This window comes from Oryctolagus cuniculus, chromosome 14 (assembly GCF_964237555.1).
Source record: "Oryctolagus cuniculus chromosome 14, mOryCun1.1, whole genome shotgun sequence".
In the NCBI taxonomy this organism is placed as follows: domain Eukaryota; kingdom Metazoa; phylum Chordata; class Mammalia; order Lagomorpha; family Leporidae; genus Oryctolagus; species Oryctolagus cuniculus.
The window spans coordinates 76,027,229-76,049,072 of record NC_091445.1 but is presented as its reverse complement, the minus strand read 5'-3'; the positions used below and the strand labels follow the sequence as shown (position 1 = coordinate 76,049,072).

At 41.4% G+C, this 21,844-nt stretch overlaps 2 protein-coding genes across 2 annotated transcripts in view; one reads left to right on the top strand and one right to left on the bottom strand.

Moving 5' to 3' along the window:
- MTREX (Mtr4 exosome RNA helicase) overlaps positions 1-8,758 on the bottom strand; it is a 100,932-nt gene extending 92,174 nt beyond the window's left edge. Inside the window, exons 1-3 of the mRNA XM_002714036.5 lie at positions 8,528-8,758; positions 4,431-4,568; positions 1,517-1,583 (exon numbers count right to left, since the gene is read on the bottom strand). Coding sequence (XP_002714082.1) covers positions 1,517-1,583; positions 4,431-4,568; positions 8,528-8,655 — 333 coding nt within the window. The 5' untranslated portion in view covers positions 8,656-8,758. The remainder of the gene's footprint in view (positions 1-1,516; positions 1,584-4,430; positions 4,569-8,527) is intronic.
- A 166-nt stretch (positions 8,759-8,924) lies between these two features.
- DHX29 (DExH-box helicase 29) overlaps positions 8,925-21,844 on the top strand; it is a 48,176-nt gene continuing 35,256 nt past the window's right edge. The window contains exons 1-8 of the mRNA XM_002714035.4: positions 8,925-9,287; positions 11,313-11,386; positions 13,145-13,258; positions 14,407-14,536; positions 15,233-15,378; positions 16,284-16,412; positions 18,380-18,506; positions 21,479-21,637. Of these exons, the coding sequence (XP_002714081.2) occupies positions 9,107-9,287; positions 11,313-11,386; positions 13,145-13,258; positions 14,407-14,536; positions 15,233-15,378; positions 16,284-16,412; positions 18,380-18,506; positions 21,479-21,637 (1,060 nt within the window). The 5' untranslated portion in view covers positions 8,925-9,106. The remainder of the gene's footprint in view (positions 9,288-11,312; positions 11,387-13,144; positions 13,259-14,406; positions 14,537-15,232; positions 15,379-16,283; positions 16,413-18,379; positions 18,507-21,478; positions 21,638-21,844) is intronic.

Sequence of the window (21,844 nt, the reverse complement as noted above, 5' to 3'; positions counted from 1 at the left end):
CAGCAGATGGAAGGCTTCTCTTTCTCTCTCTGCCTATGCCTCTCTGTAACTCTACCTTTCAAACAAATTAAAAAAAAAAAAAAAGTATTAAAGTATTAAAAAAAAAAATAAAGGACATTACAACCTGACACACTAAGTGCTATTTCTAAAGAACTATAATGGGGGGTCCAGTTCTAGTCCTGGCTGCCTCTCTTCCAATTCAGCTCTCTGTTATGGTCTGGGAAAGCAGAAGAGGATCCAAGTCCTTGGGCCCCTGCACCCGCATAGGAAACCAGGAAGAAGCACCTGGCTCCTGGTTTCGGAACGTAGCTCCAGCCATTGCGGCCATCTGGGGAGTGGACCAGCGGAGGAAAGACCTTTCTCTCTGTCTCTCCCTCTCACTGTCTGTAACTCTATCTCCCAAATAAATAAATAAAATCTTTATTAAAAAAAAAAAAAAAGAACTATAATGGTGGGATGCTCAGTAGAAAAATAGGGATTTTAAAAGATGTCTTGGGGCCAGCTCTGTGGCATAGCTGCGACGCTGACATCCCGTTTGGGAGCAGTTTGTGTCTTGGATGTTCCACTTCCAATGCAGCTCTCTGCTAATGTCCTGGGAACAGCAGAAGATGGTCTAAGTGCTTAGGCCCCTGTCACCCACATGGAGACCTGAAGGAAGCTTCTGGCTCTTGCCTATGGCCTGCACCAGTGCTGGCTGCTGAGGTCATCTGGAGAGTCAACCACTAGATGGAAGATCTTTCTCTATCTCTCCCTCTGTGTAATTTTTTCAAATAAATATCTTTTAAAAAATAAATTTCTAAAAAAAAGTCTAAAACTATACTGAAAGCTATTTTTATTAATTTACTCTGCTTGTTAGATAGTTTTAATAAGGGTCCCCAATTAACTATAGTATTAAACTTGCTTTAAGGTTTACATTGTAATGACAAAATACTTAATAAAAGGAAATTATGTCCTTTATGTATATAAATATGCATTTCTAAATGGATATTGGATTTCTAAATGGAAGCTATCAGTGATCACCATCTTGTGGCAGAACAAAGAAACTACAATTTATCAATTATTGGAGCAAGACTAGAAATAACATATAGCCTGCAAATATGATACAACTGTGACAATGAACATGTACTAAAAAAATAACAAGTCTGTGCAGGGTTCTTTACTAAATTTTCTTACATAATTTTCACAGTAATTCCATGAAGTACACCTCACTATTCCAAAATTACAAATTAAAAAGCTAATGCTTCACATGTAAAATCATAAGTAATAAACCTCAATAAAAAATAGCAGAAAAAAAAAAGTCAATGCTCCAAGAGGTTGAGAAATTCCCCCAAAATGCCAAGCCAGTCTCTAAACCCAGGTTTGATTGATTATACAGTCCCAGCTTTTCCACTAGACTGTGTGCACCCCATAGAAACTATAAGGATCTCATGACTAAATTGCTTACTGATCATTATTCTAGATACCAAAGAAAAATCCCATTTATAACACTAATTTATGGTATGCTGTTCATCCTTACCTCATGTGTACACCCTTCAACAGTTTCAACTGACTGCACCTTGACTCTGGGCATCAAGTCTGTCAAACTAAAAAAAGAAATTTCTTTTAACTTAGATAAATTATTTTTCTGTAATCAGATAACAATCTTCTCATTTGCACTGTTAAGGAAAACAATACTGTCCACTTATAAGTACTACAAATTGGAAAAACTTTGATTAAGAATATTCAGAAAACTTTTTACATTACTGCAATAAATGCTGAGAGTTCCAAATAACGTTAACATCTTTTATTAGAAACACAGAACAGAATGCCACATGAATTATTCAAAAAACATCAGCTAATTTCCAATAGTTATCTTAACAAAAAGTATGTCACAAAGCACTGTAGTTTAAAGTATGTCTAGTTAAAGCACAAAGCTAGTTTTAAAACTAATACACAGGGCCGGCACCATGGCTCACTTGGTTAATCCTCTGCCTGTGGCGCCAGCATCCCATATGAGCACCGGGTTCTATCCTGGTTGCTCCTCTTCCAGTCCAGCTCTCTGTTGTGGCCCGGGAGGGCAGTGGAGGATAGCCCGGGTGCCTGGGCCCCTGCACCTGGCTTCTGGCTTCGGATCGATGCAGCGCTGGCCGTGGCACCATTTGGGGAGTGAACCAACAGAAGGAAGACTTTTTTCTCTGTCTCTCTCTCACTGTCTATAACTCTACCTGCCAAATAAAAACAAAAACAAAAAAAACTAATCCACAGGGCTGGTGGTGTGACGCAGCAGGCTAAAGTCCCAGTCTGCAGCGTCGGCATCCCATGTGGGTGCTGGTTTGCGTCTCAGATGCTCCACTTCTGATCCAGCTCTCTACTATGGCATGGGAAAGCAGTGGAAGATGGCCCAGGTCCTGCACCCCTGTGGGAGACCCAGAGGAAGTTCTGGGCTCCTGGATTTGGATCGGCGCAGCTCTGGCCGTTGCAGCTATCTAGGGAGTGAACCTGTGGATGGAAGACCTCTGTGTCTTTCTCTATCTGTCACTCTGCCTTTCAAATAAATAAATATATCTTAAAAAAAAAAAAAAGCAACCTAATACACAGAAAAAAAAAAAAGGAAAAAACTAATATACAACAAAAAGTATAAACTAAACTAGTGGGGGCTGGCGTTGTGGCATAATTGGTGAAGCTGCCACCTGCAGTGCCAGCATCCCATATGGGCACCAGTTTGAGTCCCGGCTGTTCCACTTCTGATCCAGCTCTCTGCTGTGGCCTGGGAAGGCAGTGGAAGTTGGCCCAAGTGCTTGGGCCCCTGCACCCACATGGGAGATCTGGAGTAAGCTCCTGGCTCCTGGCTTTGGATCAGCATAGCTCCAGCAGTTGGGGCCATTTGGGGAGTGTAAAGAGAATGAAAAAGTACTGTTAAAAGTAGAAGGAAAAAGTTTGACTCAAGGACAAGAAGTAAATAAGATAAGGAGTTAAGTCTGTACAACCTTGGGTGAACACAGAGGCTGTTTGGGGAATAGAGGGCAACATCTGTTCTTCCAAACAATGTGCCAATCAAATTGTGTGGGAATATGGCCCTGGCCAGGCCAGTTCACAGAAACTTTAAAAACATTTGCCTTGGGCCGATTGGAAGCCCTGCTAATAAGGTTAAGGTCAGGTAAGGGATTACATATGGAAAGGATATAAAACTAAGAAGAAAAACAAATGAAGGTGACACTGATTGCTTCCCAAATGCTACATGTGTTGCCCGTGACGCTTTATTCCGGTGCTGTGGTTGTAAGCACGGACCGGAGTCTTTGTAAATAAATCTTATCTTTCTAACTTTCATGGGTATGTGGATGTTTATTCGCCTCTAATAGTTAAGTCTGTACACAGCTCTTGGCTATATCACTATCTGGTCAAAACAGGGAGTCAATCAACAGATGGAAGACCTCTCTCCCTCTCTGTAACTCCGCCTTTCAAATAAATAAATAAATCTTTAAAAATAAATAAACTAGCCCATTCAGATGTTGCTGTAATTTATCTAAGTGTTCCTTTGCTCATGAAAATCCTAAGTTATACTTATCTAGGTTCTCTGTGTAGATTCTGGAAGGACACAATTACGGATAAACTGAAGAAAACCATTAACTTCTATACTAGGTTCATTATTTATTGTATTTCTGATATTTAAGTCCATAATGATAACTTTGAAGAAAACTCAAATGTTACAATAAGCAACAATTATTTTTAACCTATTAATTTTGTTTTGTAAACTATCACTCTAGCTTAAAAAAAACAAGTAGCTACAACTTGTAGCTAGCTGGTTTGTTTTTTTTTTCCAAACAAAAAAATCATAAACTCTTCACAGTAGTGCCAAACTATAATACAGCATACAAGAAATGGAAGTAAAAATGTAAAGATCATCACCATAATAGGAAAGCTGTCAACTAAAGATATTGATATCAACTTATAGGAAGTTCTAGCTTTCAAAAGCAGACACATTTTGGTCATAGACATCCACAGGTCTGCCTCATCGACAGGAGTCTTCAGATTTATAGCTACTCTACTGCTGCACTCAACAGTGAAAACCGTTCCTTCCAGTGTTCCTTCCCATATAGTCCATCTCCTGGATCAGCTTTATTCTTTCTTTTTATTTACCCTTTCAAGGACCTTCCTCTTGGGACATTAAAAAAGGAATCTTATCTTTTTAAAAAAATCACACTTCAAAATTATTTCTCAAAACTGAATTCTAAACTATTAAAAGATGAGTCTTTCTATGTTATCATCGAATTTTCCAAACTTAAGTACTCTTTGTTTACATGCTTTTGTAAGCGCATAAGTCAAAATAGCTATCTTCATTCCTCTAATTCAGCAAATACTTTTATAAAGTATCAATATTTGAGCAATTTTTAAAACCTGATGTTATGATATGAATTAAGAATTACTAATATTTGTAACTATGGAAATATTACCTTAAGTCTTCAGTTATTGACTCTTCTAACCTGGGCTTCTTTCCAAAAATGGGTTCATCTGTGCCTTCGATATCTGTGTCCCTCTTGTTTTTTCCACTATTAGTTGACTCTGATTGTAATTTGCCATCAAATCGTTTCCTGAAAAGTAAACAGGTTAGAATGAATTCTGCACTATCAGTTCATACTTTAAGCATTACATCATAAACACTGCTCAATATATTATGCATACCATTAGCAGAAAAAGATCATGTATTAAATAGATAAATGTTATAAATCAAAACTGGCTAAAGTCCAGAACACCCTACCTTTATATGTAGTAAAATTGAACATTACTTTTTTTGTATTTATTTCCTTGGAAGGTATGTCTTAAGAATACTTTAAAATTGACATTGACAGCACTATTTAAAAAATCTTAAAAATCACAAGTTAGAAATTTATGAGTGAATTTAATAAACATGAGTGCTCTCTCTAATGGCATGAAGAAAATTCTTGGTGGTGGAATTTGGTGGTCAAAGTAGTGCCATGTATTGATGCTTGCTAAACTGAATATTCATAGAAAAACTCAATCTGACTACATTACTCATAAGCAAAAATCATTTCCTTATGAATTTTAAATCTAAGTGGGAAAAGCAAAAACAACAAAGCCTCTAGAAGGCGAAATGGGAAAATTCTCATCTTTATTTTTGAAACGAGAGACATTTACTAAATTTCTAAAAAGTAGAAACTGGATAAACTGGATAGTATTATAACTAGGAATTCGTTATTCAAAAAGTACCACCGGGGCCAGCATTGTGGTGCAGTGACTTAAGCTGCCTCCTGCATCACCAGCATCCCATATAGATGTGTCAGTTCAACTCTGAGCTACTCGAATTCTGATCCAGCTCCAATAAGGCACCTGGGAAAGCAGCAGAAAATGGCCTAAGTGCTTGAGCTCCTATGTGGGAGACACAGATGGAGTTCTGGACGCCTGGCTTGCAGCCACACAGGGAGTGAACCAGCAGATGAAAGATATCTCTCCCTTGCCCCCTCATCATTCTGACTTTGAAATAAAGAAATCTTAGAAGTATTATTAAAAGACTAATAAGGCAAGAAAAAGAATGGGAAAAGATATTAAAGACACATTATTAGGGGATGATGACTACACATCAGTTTTTTGTTTTTTAAGATTTCTTTAGTTACTTGAGAGGCAGAGTTAAACAGAGAGAGGGAGAAAGGCCTTTCATCTGCTGGTTCACCACCCAAACAGACGTAACAGCTGGAACTGGGCCAAACCAAAGCCAGGAGCCAGGAGTGTCCTTTGGGTCTCCCACAAGGGTGCAGGAGCCCAAGCACCTAGTCCATCCTCTACTGCCTTCCCAGGCCATCAGCAAAGATACTGGATTGGAAGTGGAGTGGCCGGGACTCAAACTGGAGCCCATACGGGATGGTGGTCCGCAGGCAGATGCTTAACCTATTACACCACAGTGCCGGCCCCATACACATCAGTTTTTTTCAAAAGACAATACAATGAAAAAGAGCAAAAACCTAAACTTTAAGGAAGTCAATATCCAAATACACAATATGCATATGAAAAGGAACTCATCATTTATCAGGAAAATGTAAATGAGACAACACTGTAGCAGCTCAAACTTTTTGGTTTCAGAACCCTTTCCCAGTCTTAAAAACTATGGAATGGGTGGATGTAGTGGCACAGTGGCCTGAACAACCTCTTGTGACATCCATGTTCCATTCGGGTACCAGCTCATGTCCTGACTGCGCCACATTCAATCCAGCTCCCTGCTAATACACTTGGGAAAGCAGCAGAAGATGGCCTGAGTGCTTGGGCCCACGCATCCATGTTGGAGACCTGGATGAAGCTCCTGGCTTTGGCCTGACCCAACTCTAGTAGTTGTAGCCACTTGGGTAGTGAACCAGGGTAGTGGCAGTGGGGCCTTCATCAATGTGTGAGATCTGGATGAAGTTCCTGATGCCTGGCTTTAGCCTGGCCCAGCTGTAGCAGCCATTTGGGGTATGGACCAGTGGATGCAAGAGTTCTCTCTGTCTAACTCTGACTTTCATACAACCATGTTGGTAGCCATTGGAAGTTCCTGAAGGCACAACTTAATTTCTCTCAAAACAAAGAAAAAGAAGCAAGCATGCATCCTGCCTTTCCTTTCTGGACTACATTTCAAGCAAACACCTGATGATAGAATGTTCTTTTACAGCTCGATTTCAGGTATGATAAAAATAGAAAATCACCACTTTGCAACTACTAATGATGAAGCTAGGTCATCTTCAACAGGTGCTGAAGTCATTATGTGAAAGTTTCGTGAGAGACCTAGCTGATGGTACTTTAACCCGAGTGGAAAAAATTGGACATTGTGAGTAAGGTACAGTACAACAAGAATCTACCACACAACTACTCTAAAACAACTGAACTAGAATCTAACCAAGTTGTGAATCCTTGAGGTCAAAGGGGCAATTTAAATGACAGTTTAAGAAAGCAAATGCAGAATGTGGGAAATTCTATAGGACAAATGACCTGGATTCTCCTTTCCCCATCAAGGGCATAAGGAAAAAAGAGGGAGACCTCTGTAGAAGAAAAGACTTAGAGGAAAGAAAAATGAAAACAATGTATGGGCCTTGTCTGGATTCAAATCAAACAATTACCAAGAAAACACCTTTGAAATAACTGGGGAACTTGAATATTCAACAGCGTTAAGGAACTGTTAGTTTTGCTCTATAAGAATACTGAAGTATTGGGGTTGGTGCTGTGGCATAGTGGGTTAAGCTGCGACCTGCAGCACCAGCTTCCCAAATGGGTGTCAATTCGATTCTCACCTGCCCCACTTCTGATCCATATCCCTGCTAACGCACCTGGGAAAGCAGCAGAGGATGGCCCAAGTTTTTGAGCCCCTGCACTGATGTGGGAGACCTGGAGTTAGCTCCTGGGTCCTGGCTTCAGTCTGGCCCAACTCTGGCAATTGCAGCCATTTGGTGAGTGAACCAGCGGATAGTTCTGTCTCCCCCTCCCTAACTCTGCCTTTCCAGTAAATAAAAAATAAATATATTTTAAAAAGGACTGCAATATTTAGGGGACAGTAACATGATTAGCAGCATTTAATTTTTTAAAAAAGTGTGTGGAAACAGACGGATCATGACTTGATACTATTGTAGCTCAGTCATGAGTACATGGAGTTCCCTATACTATTACCCACCTACTGGGTAGCAGGGGCACAAGCACTTGGGCCATCCTCCGCTGCTTTCCCGGGGGCCTCAGTGAGCTGGATCCCACGTTGGGCAGCCAGGACTCAAATCGGCATCCACAACGGGATACCAAATTGCAGGTGGTGGCTTTACCATCTAATCCACTACGCCCGCTCCCTACAAAGCTCTTAAGCTTTTAAAACGCACTGACTTGGTCTAGAGTACTAAATAGTAAGCAGTTCCTCTAGAACTCCATGACTTGCCCTCCCGTGGTTACACGCATCAGCCTACACGTGTTCAGGGTCCAGTAATTACAAAACCTAAACTGAGCAAGGCTAGACTTTATTATGCCCTGAACGTCTGCTGAGCCTCTCACTTAACGCTCACAACAACCCTATCGGTGGGCACTAACAGAATCCCCTTCACTCTACAGGAGAGTGAGCTACGGCGTCATCACATTTCTCTCGCCTGCTGCTATCTGATATTCCCCTCTGGTCAACTCGCTGCTTCTAAGTTCCTTCCCTTTTTACTCAACCAGCTCTTGGTCTTATCAAAGATTCTGGCTGACACTGCAGGTGCAGAACCTGGGGGGTGCCCCCACCTGCCCTCACGACCCCACCACGAAGACAGGGGTAGGCTCAGGGTAACGGAAGAGGGGAAGGGAGCGGCGGGAGTTCCTGCAGCCTGCGGATACCAAGAACGCCACGACCCGGCCTCCCCAAACCAGCATTCTCCCTCTCTCCCCGACCTCTTTCTCAAGTCCCTTCGCTTCCCCCATGCCCCTCAATTTACGCCCCACTTTCTCGTGCTCTTTACAGGGGTCTTGTTTCCTGCCCTCATCACCGAGAGGAATCGTGTTTTCAACCCTCAATACCGACAGAAAAAATAAAAACGTATGACGTATTCCTTACCCGGCCTTGTCCGCAGACCCTGGCGGACCCTTCCATTTCCCCTTCTCCTTGTCTTTCTTGGTTCCGGACGCAGTGGTCGAGTCATCCTCGAACACGCTGAAGAGCTCATCCCCGAACGCGTCCGCCATCTTTCAGAACCGCAAGACCCAATCTTCCCTCTACCCACGATGCCTTGCAACCGCACCGAGCGTGACGTCCAAGGAAGGCTCAACAGTGGCCCGCAGGAGACAAAAGTAATCGAGTCGCGCAGCCGACGGAAGTTCTTCCCAGATTCATTCTCTTTTTGTTCTTCCTCTCCCTTTCAGACCACTAAGGGTAAACAGCTCGAGGCTACAGAGAGACAACAGTCAGCCGCAATTGGTCCCCGACCCCCGGCAGGTACCGGGAGGGGGAAGGGCAAGAAGGCGGATCCCGGTGAATCGGACCAATCGCGTGGCAGCGGTCGCCGAGACCGGAGAAGCCCGGATGGGGGAGGCTAGGTGGCGGAGCACGAGCAGTGGAATGTGAAGAACTCTCCAGGGCTGTGCGGTGTCGCCTGAGGTCACTGGGCCGGGAGGAATCTTCTGCCACCGCTACAGCATGGGCGGCAAGAACAAGAAACACAAGGCACCCGGGGCCGCAGCAGTCCGGGCTGCCGTGTCCGCTTCCAGGGCCAAATCCGCCGAGGCCGCAGCAGCCGGCGAGGCCCAGAGCAAGAAGCCGGTGGCCAGGCCACCTCCCGCCGCCGCTGCCGGCGCCAGGGAGCCTCGAGTCAAACAAGGTACGAAGGATCGCTAGCCCCTGCCTGTCAACCCGAAGACTCTCTGCTGCCTGTGCCTGGGAAGGAGGCGTCCAGCCTGGGCGGATTCTCGGGCTCCAAATCTGTATCACACCTGCTGTCTCTCCAAGGGGTGGCCTTATTTTAGATCAGTCTAAGCTGTGAGAGCCCCCACGGTTCCCGACTATAGGGTTGTAGCTGCCTGGCGTCTCCCTTCTGTTGCCCACTTTTCCTTCTTCCAAGAACAAAGTAAATGCATTCGCCCCTGTGTCGGCAGGGAGCCGTCCGCGGCCGTCATCCTCGGCTAGCTAGGCTCCGCAGAGACTGGTACCGAGTGGAGTTCCGTCCTAACCTCCCGTTTTCTACCTGCTCTTCGTATCGCTTTCAGCAGCGATGTGGTGTCACCAAGTGTTCTGGAAAAATCAATCATAAGAATGGCAGTCACTTCCATACACAGTGAGCACGGGTGTGACCTATGATAAAACTGCTTTTCTTTTCCGCAGCCATGAATTTTTGCTTGACTTGCAGATTGGTTTGAGAGCTCATCTTTGGAGCTGGCCAGTTCCTGCTGCAGATCAGCAGGCCGCTCGGCTTGTAGCTCTTCTTGGAATACTCGTTGAACGAATATTTCTTGGGCATCTGTGTATATATGAACACCGTATATCTGACATGGTGTTGGGAATGAGATGAGTGAAATACTGTAGAGACATCACCTTTCATGGAACTTGCCAGTCTCGTGGCAGAGATAGGCATTAACCGTGTGGACATATAGCTTTATAACGATAAGTGCTACGAAGACAAGCCTGAGAGTTTTTAAACAGGGTAATCTATTACTGGGGGCAGCAAGAATCTCGGGTGGTCTCTAAAGAAGTGACAAACTAAGATGGAGATGGAAAAGGAGTTAGTATTCCAGCGGAGGTAATGACCGCCTTGTGCGAAGATCTTGGGAAAGAACCTGGGGTTCTGGAAGAATTCGCAGAGTAAGCATAGGGTAGGAAGATAGACTGGAAAAGCAGGCAGATAGCAGATCTTCAGGTAGAAGGTGGCTACCAGTTCTTGGCCCTGCAATTTATTGTAATCTGTATCTAGTTATGATTAGAAATACACAGAATGTCTCCCATCTACTCTGGACTAGGCTTATTTTTAACTTTCGCTTTGTCTTTTGCTGATAGGTGCCCACATTTTTGGACCTCTCTGATAGTCATTTGTTGTATCATCAGGTTCTTAGGCCTCTAGTCCCCAGATGCCAACCTCTCCCAGGATGGCAGTTCTTGACAGTGTAGTTCCCTCCCACACCCCTTCCAGGAGAGTACATCTGTTTCCATTATTTGTATCTTTCCCTTTGTAAACCAATGTGTCATATCTTGGTTGCACTTTTAAACTCAAGGCAGCTGTTTCTACATTTGCTTCGACTATTTGGCCATGTTTTGGCAAGCATCTCAAATTTAACATTGCTAATACTAACCTCCCTCTTTCCCTAAACTAATTTTCCCTTCTGGCTTTAAACTTGTAGCTTCCAGAATTTGAGAGAGTAAATTCATATACTGTTCAACCATCAAGTTTGTAGTCTTTAATTTTGGCAGCACTAGAATGCTACTACCAGGATCTTGGACTTGCTTCTCAGAAGAAAAGACAGCAGGAACTCCTGCCTCCCTTTCTGCCAGCATCCTTCCTTGAGAAGGAGTGCTTTCTCTTCAGATGTCCCGTCTTCGCTGCTAGCAATCTAACATTCCCAGCTAAGTGCCAGGAAGAAAAGCATCTAATTAAAAATATGAAGATAGATTTAATGTAAAAGAGACAGACATTTGCATTTTATGAGAAACTGGTTAACCTAGGAGAAAGCTAATGGATAAAATGTTCTAGAAAAATTAAAAAAGGGGTATCACTAACTACTAGATTGAATTACTGGGTTAAATGTGGAGAAATGAACAAAACTAAAATATTTAACTATCTTTGGGAGAAATTAAAATAACATAATGAATATTACCCATTAAATTGCCTTGACTCTTTGTTTTCTATTATATATAGGTCCAAAAATTTATAGTTTTAATTCTGCAAATGACTCTGGTGGCCCTGCAAATGTGGATAAATCTATTTTGAAAGTAAGTAACCAAGGTTTTGAGTCATTTCAATAAGTGTTCTTTTTTTTCTTCAAAAACCTGATGTATCTCTAAATATAAAAATTTAATTATTATAAATTTTTGCAAATAATACTCTTAAGAGCTAATCTGTAATAAATAAAAGTAAATAACACAATGATGAGAGCCTGTAAGAAATTTTGGTCTCCATAAGGTGAATATATCCTTTTGGGTCTGACTTAGAATCCCTTTCCAACCTACTCTGTATCACTCTTCACTTTAATTTTAGTTCATGAGACATCACTTTTCTCAAATCCTGTATGGTTTTATGACTCCAATTTTCGCCCATATATTCTCAGCCTAGAATGCAGAAGTCCTTTATAACTTACCAGGTTGATTTTTCTTGGTGGGTCTATTAGCACTTAATGTATCTTTTTTTTTTTTTTAAGCTGTATTTATTTATTTGAAAGTCAGAATTACACAGAGAGAGAAGGAGAGGCAGAGAGAGAGGTCTTCCATCTGCTGGTTAACTCTCCAATTGGCCCAACAGCTGGAGCTGCGCCGATCTGAAGCCAGGAGCTTAGAGCGTCTTCTGGGTCTCCCATGCGGGTACAGAGGCCCAAGGACTTGGGCCATCTTCTACTGCTTTCCCAGGCCATAGCAGAGACCTGCATCGGAAGTGGAACAGCCGGATCTTGAACCAGTGCCCATATGGGATTCTAGCATTGCAGGCAGGGGCTTTACCCACTACACCACGTCATCCCCCCCTAATGTATCTTTTTAAAGACTTGTTATGCGGGGTTATAATTTGTCTCTCTATGATGTTTGCTGGGCCAAACTGAATTTCTGAAGTATATTTTTATGCTTTTTGCATAGTAGACATTCAGTAAGAAGTGATAGAGCCAATGCTATGGCATAGTAGACTAAGCCTCTGCCTGTGGTGCCAGCATCCCATATGGGTGCTGGTTCATGCCTGGCTGCCCCTCTTCCAATCAGCTCTCTACTATGGCCTGGGAAAGCAGTAGAAGATGGCCCAAGTGCTTGGGCCCCTGCACGCATGTGGGAGACCTGGAAGAAGTTTCTGACTCCTGGCTTTGGATCGATCCAGCTCCAGCCATTTGGGCCATTTGGAGAGTGAAGCAGCAGATGGAGGACCTTTCTCTCTGTCTCTCCCTCTCTCTGTCTGTAACTTTACCTCTCAAAGAAATAAATAAAATCTTTTAAAAAGAAAAAAGCAATAAAGGAAAGATTTTTACAGGTAGATGTTGTGTAGTCTTAGGTTAAAAATGTGAGATAAATGAAAGGTAAAATAGCTATGAGGGAAAAATAAGAATCAAACTCGGGACCAAAAGACCTTTACATCATCTATTCCTTTTTTATTTTATCAGACTAAGTGTTTGGACTGGTTTACCTTAAGGCATATTTCTGTACTTCATCCTCAATGATTCTGATTTGTAATGTTTAGGATAGGGCTATGGAATCTATATCATAGCAATGTAAGGGTAGTCCCAGAACAGTGTCTTGAAACATTGGCCTCAAGAGGCCTTATAAAAGAATTTTCTTCTTGCTAAGTGTAGTCTTGTTGATTTCTATATCTTATTTTTTTCTTAAGTATGTGTTAGGCATATAGTCAAAGGAACACTAGTCCAAAAAATGAAAGCTGTATCTGATTTTAGCTAAAATTTTGGGGTTGGTTGTTAGGAATCTAGAAAACTATATGATTTCCTTCTGATTTTTTAATAACTTAGTTTCTAATTGATATTTCTGTTTTGGCTTCAACAGGTGGTAATTAATAACAAACTAGAGCAAAGAATTATTGGAGTAATCAACGAACATAAAAAGCAAAATAATGACAAGGGAATGATTTCTGGAAGACTGACTGCCAAAAAATTACAGGTACTTAGCAAACTTTTTAGAAGTTCCTTTTAGTGGGTCATTTATAAGCTTCACATGTAAGATAAAAATACTTTTGAGGCCAGCATTATGGCAGAGCAGTTAAGCCGCCATTTGCAATGCCCCCATCACATATGGTTTCAATTCCTGGCTGTTCCATTTCCTTTCCACCTCCCTACTAATGCACCTGGGAAAGCGGCAGGAAATGACCTGCATGAAGCTTCTGGCTCCTGGCCCAGTCCTGGCCATTGCAGCCATTTGTGAGATGAACCCATGGATGGAAGATCTCTCTCTTTCTGTTTCTCCCTCTGTCTCTGTAGCTCTGCATTTTAAGTAATTAAATAAATAAAACACACACACACATTTTTTCCTACTTCCCTGGAAAGTATGTAGATGGTTTCCATCTGCAAGATGAGAGAAGGAATAAAACAAATACATACATTAAAATAAGAGAACAAAATAACAGCCTCAAAATTATCTTAGTGAATACCTACTATGTTAGACTCTGTGCTGGGCACTTTGCTGGATGTATTTGGTCTCGTTTTTTCAAATGAAAATTGAAGCTTGGAAATATGATAGCAGGTTGGAGCCTCAGGTTATGAATGAGTAAGTAACAGTATGCGGGCTCAATTTGAACACAACTCTAAAAATTGTGCTTTAGAAAGTAACTAAGTTGCTTTATCTTTATGTATAAAGATGTTCATTGAAACACTGTTATTTTAAAAGTAAATATCCTAAGTGTCTAGCCACATGAAAATGTTAAATTACGATGTGTCTACTTAATTGAACATTGTATAACTATTAAATGATGAAGAGTTTCTTAAAATATGGGAAGATGCTTATGTTACAATGTTAAGTGAAATTTGTTTTTACAAAAATCATAGAAAAATGAATGGAAACATACCACACTATAGTAATATTTTTGCTGAATGAGAATATAAGCAATTTCTCCTTGTCCTTTTTGTTTAAAATATTATCTGTCATTCCCAGATTATTAATATAAAGAGCATATTTGTTAACTACTGAAAACATTTTTTGAAACTAAAATTGTATTAGAATTTCTGGTTTAAAATGAATGAGAAAAAATAAAATTAGCAATGAAAGAAGAGAAAATTAACAAATGTGACTTTCTTTATGTTTTCCTTTTATAGGATTTATACATGGCTTTACAAGCATTTTCATTTAAGACTAAAGACATTGAAGATGCAATGACCAATACACTCTTACATGGAGGTGATCTTCATTCTGCCTTGGATTGGCTCTGTTTAAATCTTTCAGATGGTAAATAATATTGACCTTTAATTCTTTGTTTAAAACCTTTTGTAATAGTACCAGTATTTATCTTAATCTTTTGACTTGTACTTAAAATTTTTCACTGTTATATTTACTTTTAAAGTGTTCTTTTTCTCTTCTTCTCAGTATATTCTTAGAGGTTGTGATATATGCAAGAAAAAAATTTTTGTGTGCCACTTTCAGTTTTTGGTGGTCATTTTACAATGCAGTTAATGTAACAGTCTCAAATTTTGCCTCACTGTAACCCTATTGGGTTTTGATTTAGATATTAGGGCTGTCCTTGAATAAATAATATATAATGAATAATATGTAATTACACAGAGGATCATGGTCATAATCTATGACAAGAACGTGGAGTACAAGTCATTTTAGTAGCTGATTAAGGACATGACACCCAAATAGTGAGAAAGGTTAAGATCTTTTTTTGAAAATTTAGGAGTTTATCTTGGTGAGCATGAAATAAATGGCCAGGTAGAAGTGGGCTGGCTATCATCTGATGAATGTGTCTACTTCTAGTTCAACAAGTAAAACCAGGTTCATCACAGGATTTCCCAGGAGATGAGAGGTAGAAGAAAATTATTTGCTATAAGCCTATGCTGGATATATGTATATGCTTAACAAATATTTATGTGTCTTATGTATCATATGCATCCTTATTTTCAACACAGTCTATTTTATTTTAAGATGCACTTCCTGAAGGATTCAGTCAGGAATTTGAAGAGCAGCAAGCTAAAAGTAGGCCAAAATTTCAGGCTCCTCAAATACAAGCCACTATTTCACCTCCATTGCAACCTAAAATCAAAAAACAGGAAGAAGACCCTAAGATTAAGGTAATTTAGAAGTAAGCATTGGAAGTTACATAAAATCAGAATGAAGCACATATAACAGTTTATGAGTACAATTCCTGTTTCTGAAACATTTTCAGTTCTTATATATAACTGATTGGTTTGCCAGGCTTTTCTGTCACTTTTTCAGTTATCTATTGTTGCATGACAAGCCACCCCAAAATGTAGTAATGTAAGCCAACTAGTTCTTTTTCCTCATTCTTCTGCAGTCTAGGCTGGGCTCAGCTGGCTGGTTTTTCCATTCCAAGAGATATCTATTAAAGCTGGGACATCCACAGTGGCTTCTTTAATAGAATGACTAGTTCCTCAGCTGGAGGCCAGCCAAGCATCCCTCACACTTCTGTCCCTCCACATGGTCTTACCACATAACTAACTTGGGTTTCCTCAACTGTGTGGTAGTCTCCAGCTGGTCAGATTTCCTACAAAGCATCTGACTTCCAAGAGCAGATATTTCAAAATGATAAAACACAGTGTAAAGATTCTTATCAAACTCCTGTTTTGCCCCTCTTGCTAATGTCCCATCGGTTGAATCAGTTCACATGGCAATACCCAAGGTCTGTGGACATTAGGTATACTCTGTGTATTATAAAACATTTTTGGAAATATCCTCCTAATAAAAGCACTGTTTTCAAGAAATAACACAAGTTTTTAGTAGTTCTCTTTTCATTCTGTTTTATCTATTTATGTTAACATAGTTTGGATTCTGTAGGTTTAGACTTCTTAAATTAATGTTGAGTTCATTCATCCTTCTCTGAACAATAAAGAATATGATTTTAAGGCTTTTGTGTCTGCTGTTTGTGAATGTGAAGAAATTGTAAAAGCAGTGTCATTGATAGTTAAGACATCTTTTTCTAACTTTGGTATTTCAAACATTTGTTTTCTCTTTGTAGCCAAAAAAGGAAGACAAGAATATGGAAGTAAATATGAAGGAGTGGATTTTGCAGTATGCTGAACGACAAAAAGAAGAAGAAAAGAGTGAAAATTCTAAAAGTTTAGAAGAGGAAGAAAAATTTGACCCTGTGAGTAGAAATCTGTAGTAGGCCTATAATTAGATATTCCTGGGCAAAATATTGTACTTTTCTGAGCCTACTTTCTTTATTTATAAATTAGAGAAATACCTCTAGGAGTTGATGTAAAAATTAAACAGACTAACACTTATTTAAAATTTTGGCATAAAGTAACCTCTTCATAGATGTCAAGTACATTTCTTCCATGTTTAAGAAGATAACCATCAGATAATTTTAAAGACCCTAAGTGTAAGGAGTATGCTAAATTCTTTGAGTAATAATTGCAAAAAAAGAATAATGGTTGTCAGAGGCTGGTGGTGGGGAGAGGTTCGTGGGGAGTTTCTGTTTTATGAGTTTGAGCTTTGCCAGATGGAAAGAGTTTTAGAGATGGATAGTGGTGATGATGGTTGTACAAACCACTGAACAGTACATTTAATATTGGTTAACATGGTAAACGTTGTGGGGAAAATGGGCTGAGGAGCCAAAGATGGCAAGGGAAGCATAGGTGGAGGGATGGTGGTGTGAGTGCCATATATAGTATAGAGAGGAAAGGGTGAGTGTGATTTGGACAAATTTAAGGAGATACCTAAACCTCCCATCTACACTTCTACACAGTGTGGTCCCGGAATTCATCTAGTTGTGCTTGCTCAGTTGTCTCTTCCCTTGCTTTCAACAGTTGTGTTTCATAGCAGCGCCACTCATGCCATCCTCTTCTCTACCCCATGCCTGTATGCTTCTACTCTGCTGCCACAACTAGTTTGTTTACCTGGAAGCTTCCTACTGGGGCCAGTGCTGTGGCACAGCAGGTCATCCTACCGCCTGCAATGCCAGCATCCCTTATGGGTGCCAGTTCAGGTCCCTGCTGCTCCACTTCTGATCTAGCTCCCTGCTAATGGGCCTGGGAAAGCAGTAAAGGATAGCCCAAGCACTTGGGTCCCTGCACCCATGTGGGAGACCAGGAAGAAGCTCCTGGCTCCTGGCTTCAGCCTGGCCCCACCACCAGCCATTATAGCAGTTTGGTGAGTGAACCAGTGGATGGAAGATCTCTGACTCCCCTTCTTTCTATAACTCTGACTTTCAAATAAATAAATAAATCTTTTAAAAAAGAAAACTCTTCCTAGTTTTTGCTCAGTAGAGTTATGTCCTCCATTTCTGGAACATCCATGTTTCCTAGGTGCCATTTTTATTTAATGTCTGACTGTTGTCCATAAAATCCAGATTACGGAAAGGCAGCTTTCAGATGCGTATTGTTACATACACAATCCTCTAAATGCACATATTTATAGAATAATTTTTACAGAAATGAACTCATTTTTTCTTTTTAAAGATTTATTTATTTGAAAGGCAGAGCAAAAGATAAGAGAGATCTTCCATCTATTGGTTCACTCCCTAAATTGCCACAGCAGCCAGGTCTGGGCCAGGCTATAGTCAGCAGCCCAGAATTCCGTTTGGGTTCCCCACATGGGTGGCAGGGACGCAGTACTCTTTGGGCCATCTTCCACTGCCATCTTCCACTGCACATTAGTGGGAAACTTGATAGGAAATGGAGCAACCAAGACTCAAACTGGCATTCTGATATGGGATGCCCACATTGTACGCTGTGACTTAACTTGCTGCACGACTATACCAGTCCCTCGTACTTACTTTTATTCTGAGGTTTGCTTTGGAAAGTTTCTCCATGTGGATTATATTTTTTCTTTTGCTATCTCATACTTTTTCTAGCAATTGAATAGTTTTCTCTGCAGAGATGTATTAGATATGATTTCCAGTTTTTCTTTTTACCATCAGCACTTCAATAAATATTTATGTGCCTCACAATCTCTGCATTTGCTTTATTTCCTATAGAAAATTGCTAAAAGTGAATTTGCTGACTCAAAGAATAAGGTCAAAAATCCCAGGTTTTGATAGAATATATTGACCATTGATAAACTAATCTAGCTCTTCTTTTTATTTCCACTTCATTGACTTACTTGAAACAGAATGAAAGGTACTTGCACCTTGCAGCGAAATTTCTGGATGCGAAGGAGCAAGCAGCTGCCTTTAAACTAGAAAAAAACAAGCAAGGCCAAAAAGAGGCTCAAGAAAAGATAAGGAAATTTCAAAGAGGTAAACACATCCAGATTCTCCTGTGTGTAAATGTATTGTCTTGTCTCTGTCAGCCTTCCTAGGATGGAGGATGCCTTTTTATGGGTGTGCTGTTTGCTAACAGTTTATGCCTGGGGTTGGCAAACTTATCTGTAACAAGCTGTTACGAAACCTGGAGTTGGAAAACTCCCTTCATTCAAACAGGCACCAGAGACAGTGGAGGATCCTAGCAGTTTATGCACACCAGCGGGCTCAGCTGGAATCTCTTCCTGAGAACTGAGCAACAATCCTGAGTTTCTTACACTACTTATAGGTTCATCAGCGTCAGATCTTAACTGTTACAGCACTGGTGGGTTCAGATTGCAGCCTATGTGACTTAGGACTGCACTTCCCATGGCCAGTGGGTCCGGCATGTTTATTTTATTTATTTATTTGACAGGCAGAGTGGACAGTGAAAGAGAGAGACAGAGAGAAAGGTCTTCCTTTGCCGTTGGTTCACCCTCCAATGGCCGCCACGGCCGGCGCGCTGTGGCCTGCGCACCGCGCTGATCCGAAGCCAGGAGCCAGGTACTTCTCCTGGTCTCCCATGGGGTGCAGGGCCCAAGCACTTGGGCCATCCTCCACTGCACTCCCTGGCCACAGCAGAGAGCTGGCCTGGAAGAGGGGCAACCGGGACTAGAACCCGGTTTGCCGGCGCCGCAAGGCGGAGGATTAGCCTAGTGAGCCGCGGCGCCGGCCCCGGCATGTTTATAAAAGAGATACCAGGGGAAATCTATAGGGCAGAGTTATGTCTGGAGTTACAGAAGCAGAGCTTAGGACATCTTCCCAACCTGGACGAGGTAACAGTGGGAGCTGCCTCACTGGTTAATTGGGAGCAGCCACTTTTCAAGGTTTGTGTTGGGAGCAGGGGTGCCTGCTCTTCTTTCTTTGTCTCTGGCTATGGCCGTATTTCCTCTACAGAGCTAGACAGTAAATATTGTGGACTTCACCACTGCATACTCTTGTCACCACTTTTTTTTTCTTTAAGATTTTATTTGCTTATTTGAGAGGTAGAGTTTCAGTGAGAGAAAGAGACAGAAAAGTCTTCCCTCCGTTGGTTCACTTCCCAAATGGCCTCAACAGCCGGAGCTGCACTGATCTGAAGCCAGGAGCCAGGAGCTTCTTCCAGGTCTCCCATGCAGGTGCAAGGGCCCAAGCACCTCCACTGCTTTCCCAGGCTATAGCAGAGAGCTGGATGGGAAGAGGAGCAGACGGGACTAGAATGGCACCTATATGGGATGCCAGTGCCGCAGGCAGAGGATTAACCTACTGCACCATGGTGCCGGCCCTCTGTCACCACTTTTCAACACTGCTGTTACTGCATGAAAGTAGCAATTGATAATAAAAAAAGAAGGGCTCTGTTCCAATCAGACTTTATTTATAGACACTGAACTATAAATTTCAGATAACTTTCACATGTTCTCTTTTTATTCTCTTTATTTTTTTAACCACTTGAAAATGTAAAAGCCATTCTAACTGGCAAGCCAGACAAAAATAACTTGACTTGGCCTGTAATCCACAGTTTGCTAATCTCTGCTATAGCCTGTTTCCCAGGCTATAGCAGAGAGCTGGATTGGAAGAGGAGCAGCTGAGACTAGAACCGGTACCCATATGGGATGCCGGTGCTTCAGGCCATGGCGTTAACCCCCTGCGCCACAGCACTGGCCCCTAATCTTTGATTTCTAACATAAAATACCATATCCATTCAAGAAAAAGAGGTGAACACAATTCCATGAGTATTTATTTCTGGTAAAGATGTTTTTTATAGGCCTACTACATCTATTAAATAATTTATTTTAAAGATTTTAGTACAAGGGCCTGTGCTGCAGCGCAGTAGGTTAACACCCTAGCCTAAAGTGCCGGCATCCCATATGGGTGCTGGTTTGAGACCTGGCTGCTCCACTTCCTGTCAAGCTCTGTGCTATGGCCCGGGAAAGCAATAGAAGATGGCCCAAGTCCTTGGGCCCCTGCACACCCATGTGGGAGACTGGGAAGAAGCTCCTGGCTCCTGGCTTCGGATCGGCGCAGCTCTGGCCGTTGCGGCCATCTGGGGAGTGAACCATCGAACGGAAGACCTTTCTCTCTCTCTCTCTCTCTCTCTCTCTGCCTCTCCTCTCTCTGTGTAACTCTTTCAAATAAAATAAATCTTTAAAAAAAATTATTTTAGTACATGTTGTAGGATTGCCTGTGACTTCTAACACAGATTCTTAGTAGGAATTATTAAATAATTGACTACAAGGAAAGTAAAGGAATGGTTAACTGTTTCTAGAAACATTTTTTCAAAATAAAAAGGCATTAAAACCCAGATACATGAAGCTAAGCATCTGTTTTTTGGGCCCAGTGCTACAGTGAAGTAGGTTAAGCCTCTGCTTGCAGTCCCAGCTTCTCAACTTCTCATCCAGCTCCCTGTTTGGTGGCCTGGGAAAGCAGTGGAAGATGGCCCAAGTGCTTGGGCCCCTGCATTTGAGTGGGAGACCTGGAGGAAGTTCCTGCCTACTGGCTCCAGATTAGACCAGCTCTGGCTATTGTGGCAATTAGGGGAGTGAACCAGCAGATGGAAGACCTTTCTGTCCCTCTTTCTCTCACTCTAACTCTGCCTCTCAGATAAATAAATCTTTAAAAAAAAAAAAAAAAAACCAGCTTTTTTTGTGAGAAACATGTAGCCTAGCAGTTAAGATGTGAGTGAAGATGTCTGCATCATGGAGTCCTGGATTTGATTCCAGCTCCAGCTCCCAATTTTAGCTGTCTGCAGAGCAGGCCCTAGGAGACAGCAGGGATGACTCAAGTGCTTGGGTTCCTGGACTGTGTTCCCACTCACCAGCCTTGGCCCAGCCCCTAGCTTGTGGGCATGTGGGGAGTGAACCAGCAGATGGGAAGAGTCTCTCTCTCTCGCTGCGCCTCTCAAATAAATAAAAAGAAATTTTCAAAAGAAAAACATATTTTCTTCTTGGTAGAAATGGAGACTTTAGAAGACCATCCTGTATTCAATCCAGCAATAAAGATTTCATATCAACAAAATGAAAGGAAAAAGCCTCCTGTAGCCACTGAAGGAGAAAGTTCTTTGAACTTTAATTTATTTGAAAAATCTGCAGCTCCTACTGAAGAAGAAAAAGGTAAAATTAAAGTGGTATAATTAATTAAGTGGTATAATTTACAAATAATAATTCAGAGTATCCTAGATTCATTTTATAGTTTCAAAGCTAATTTACAAGAATATCTAAGTTCCTCAAGATAAATTTGTTAACTTCAGAATTTTCCATGATTCTGTTCATTAAGAGGATTTCCCTACATCATTACAGAAAGGCAAGCTTTTCTATCCT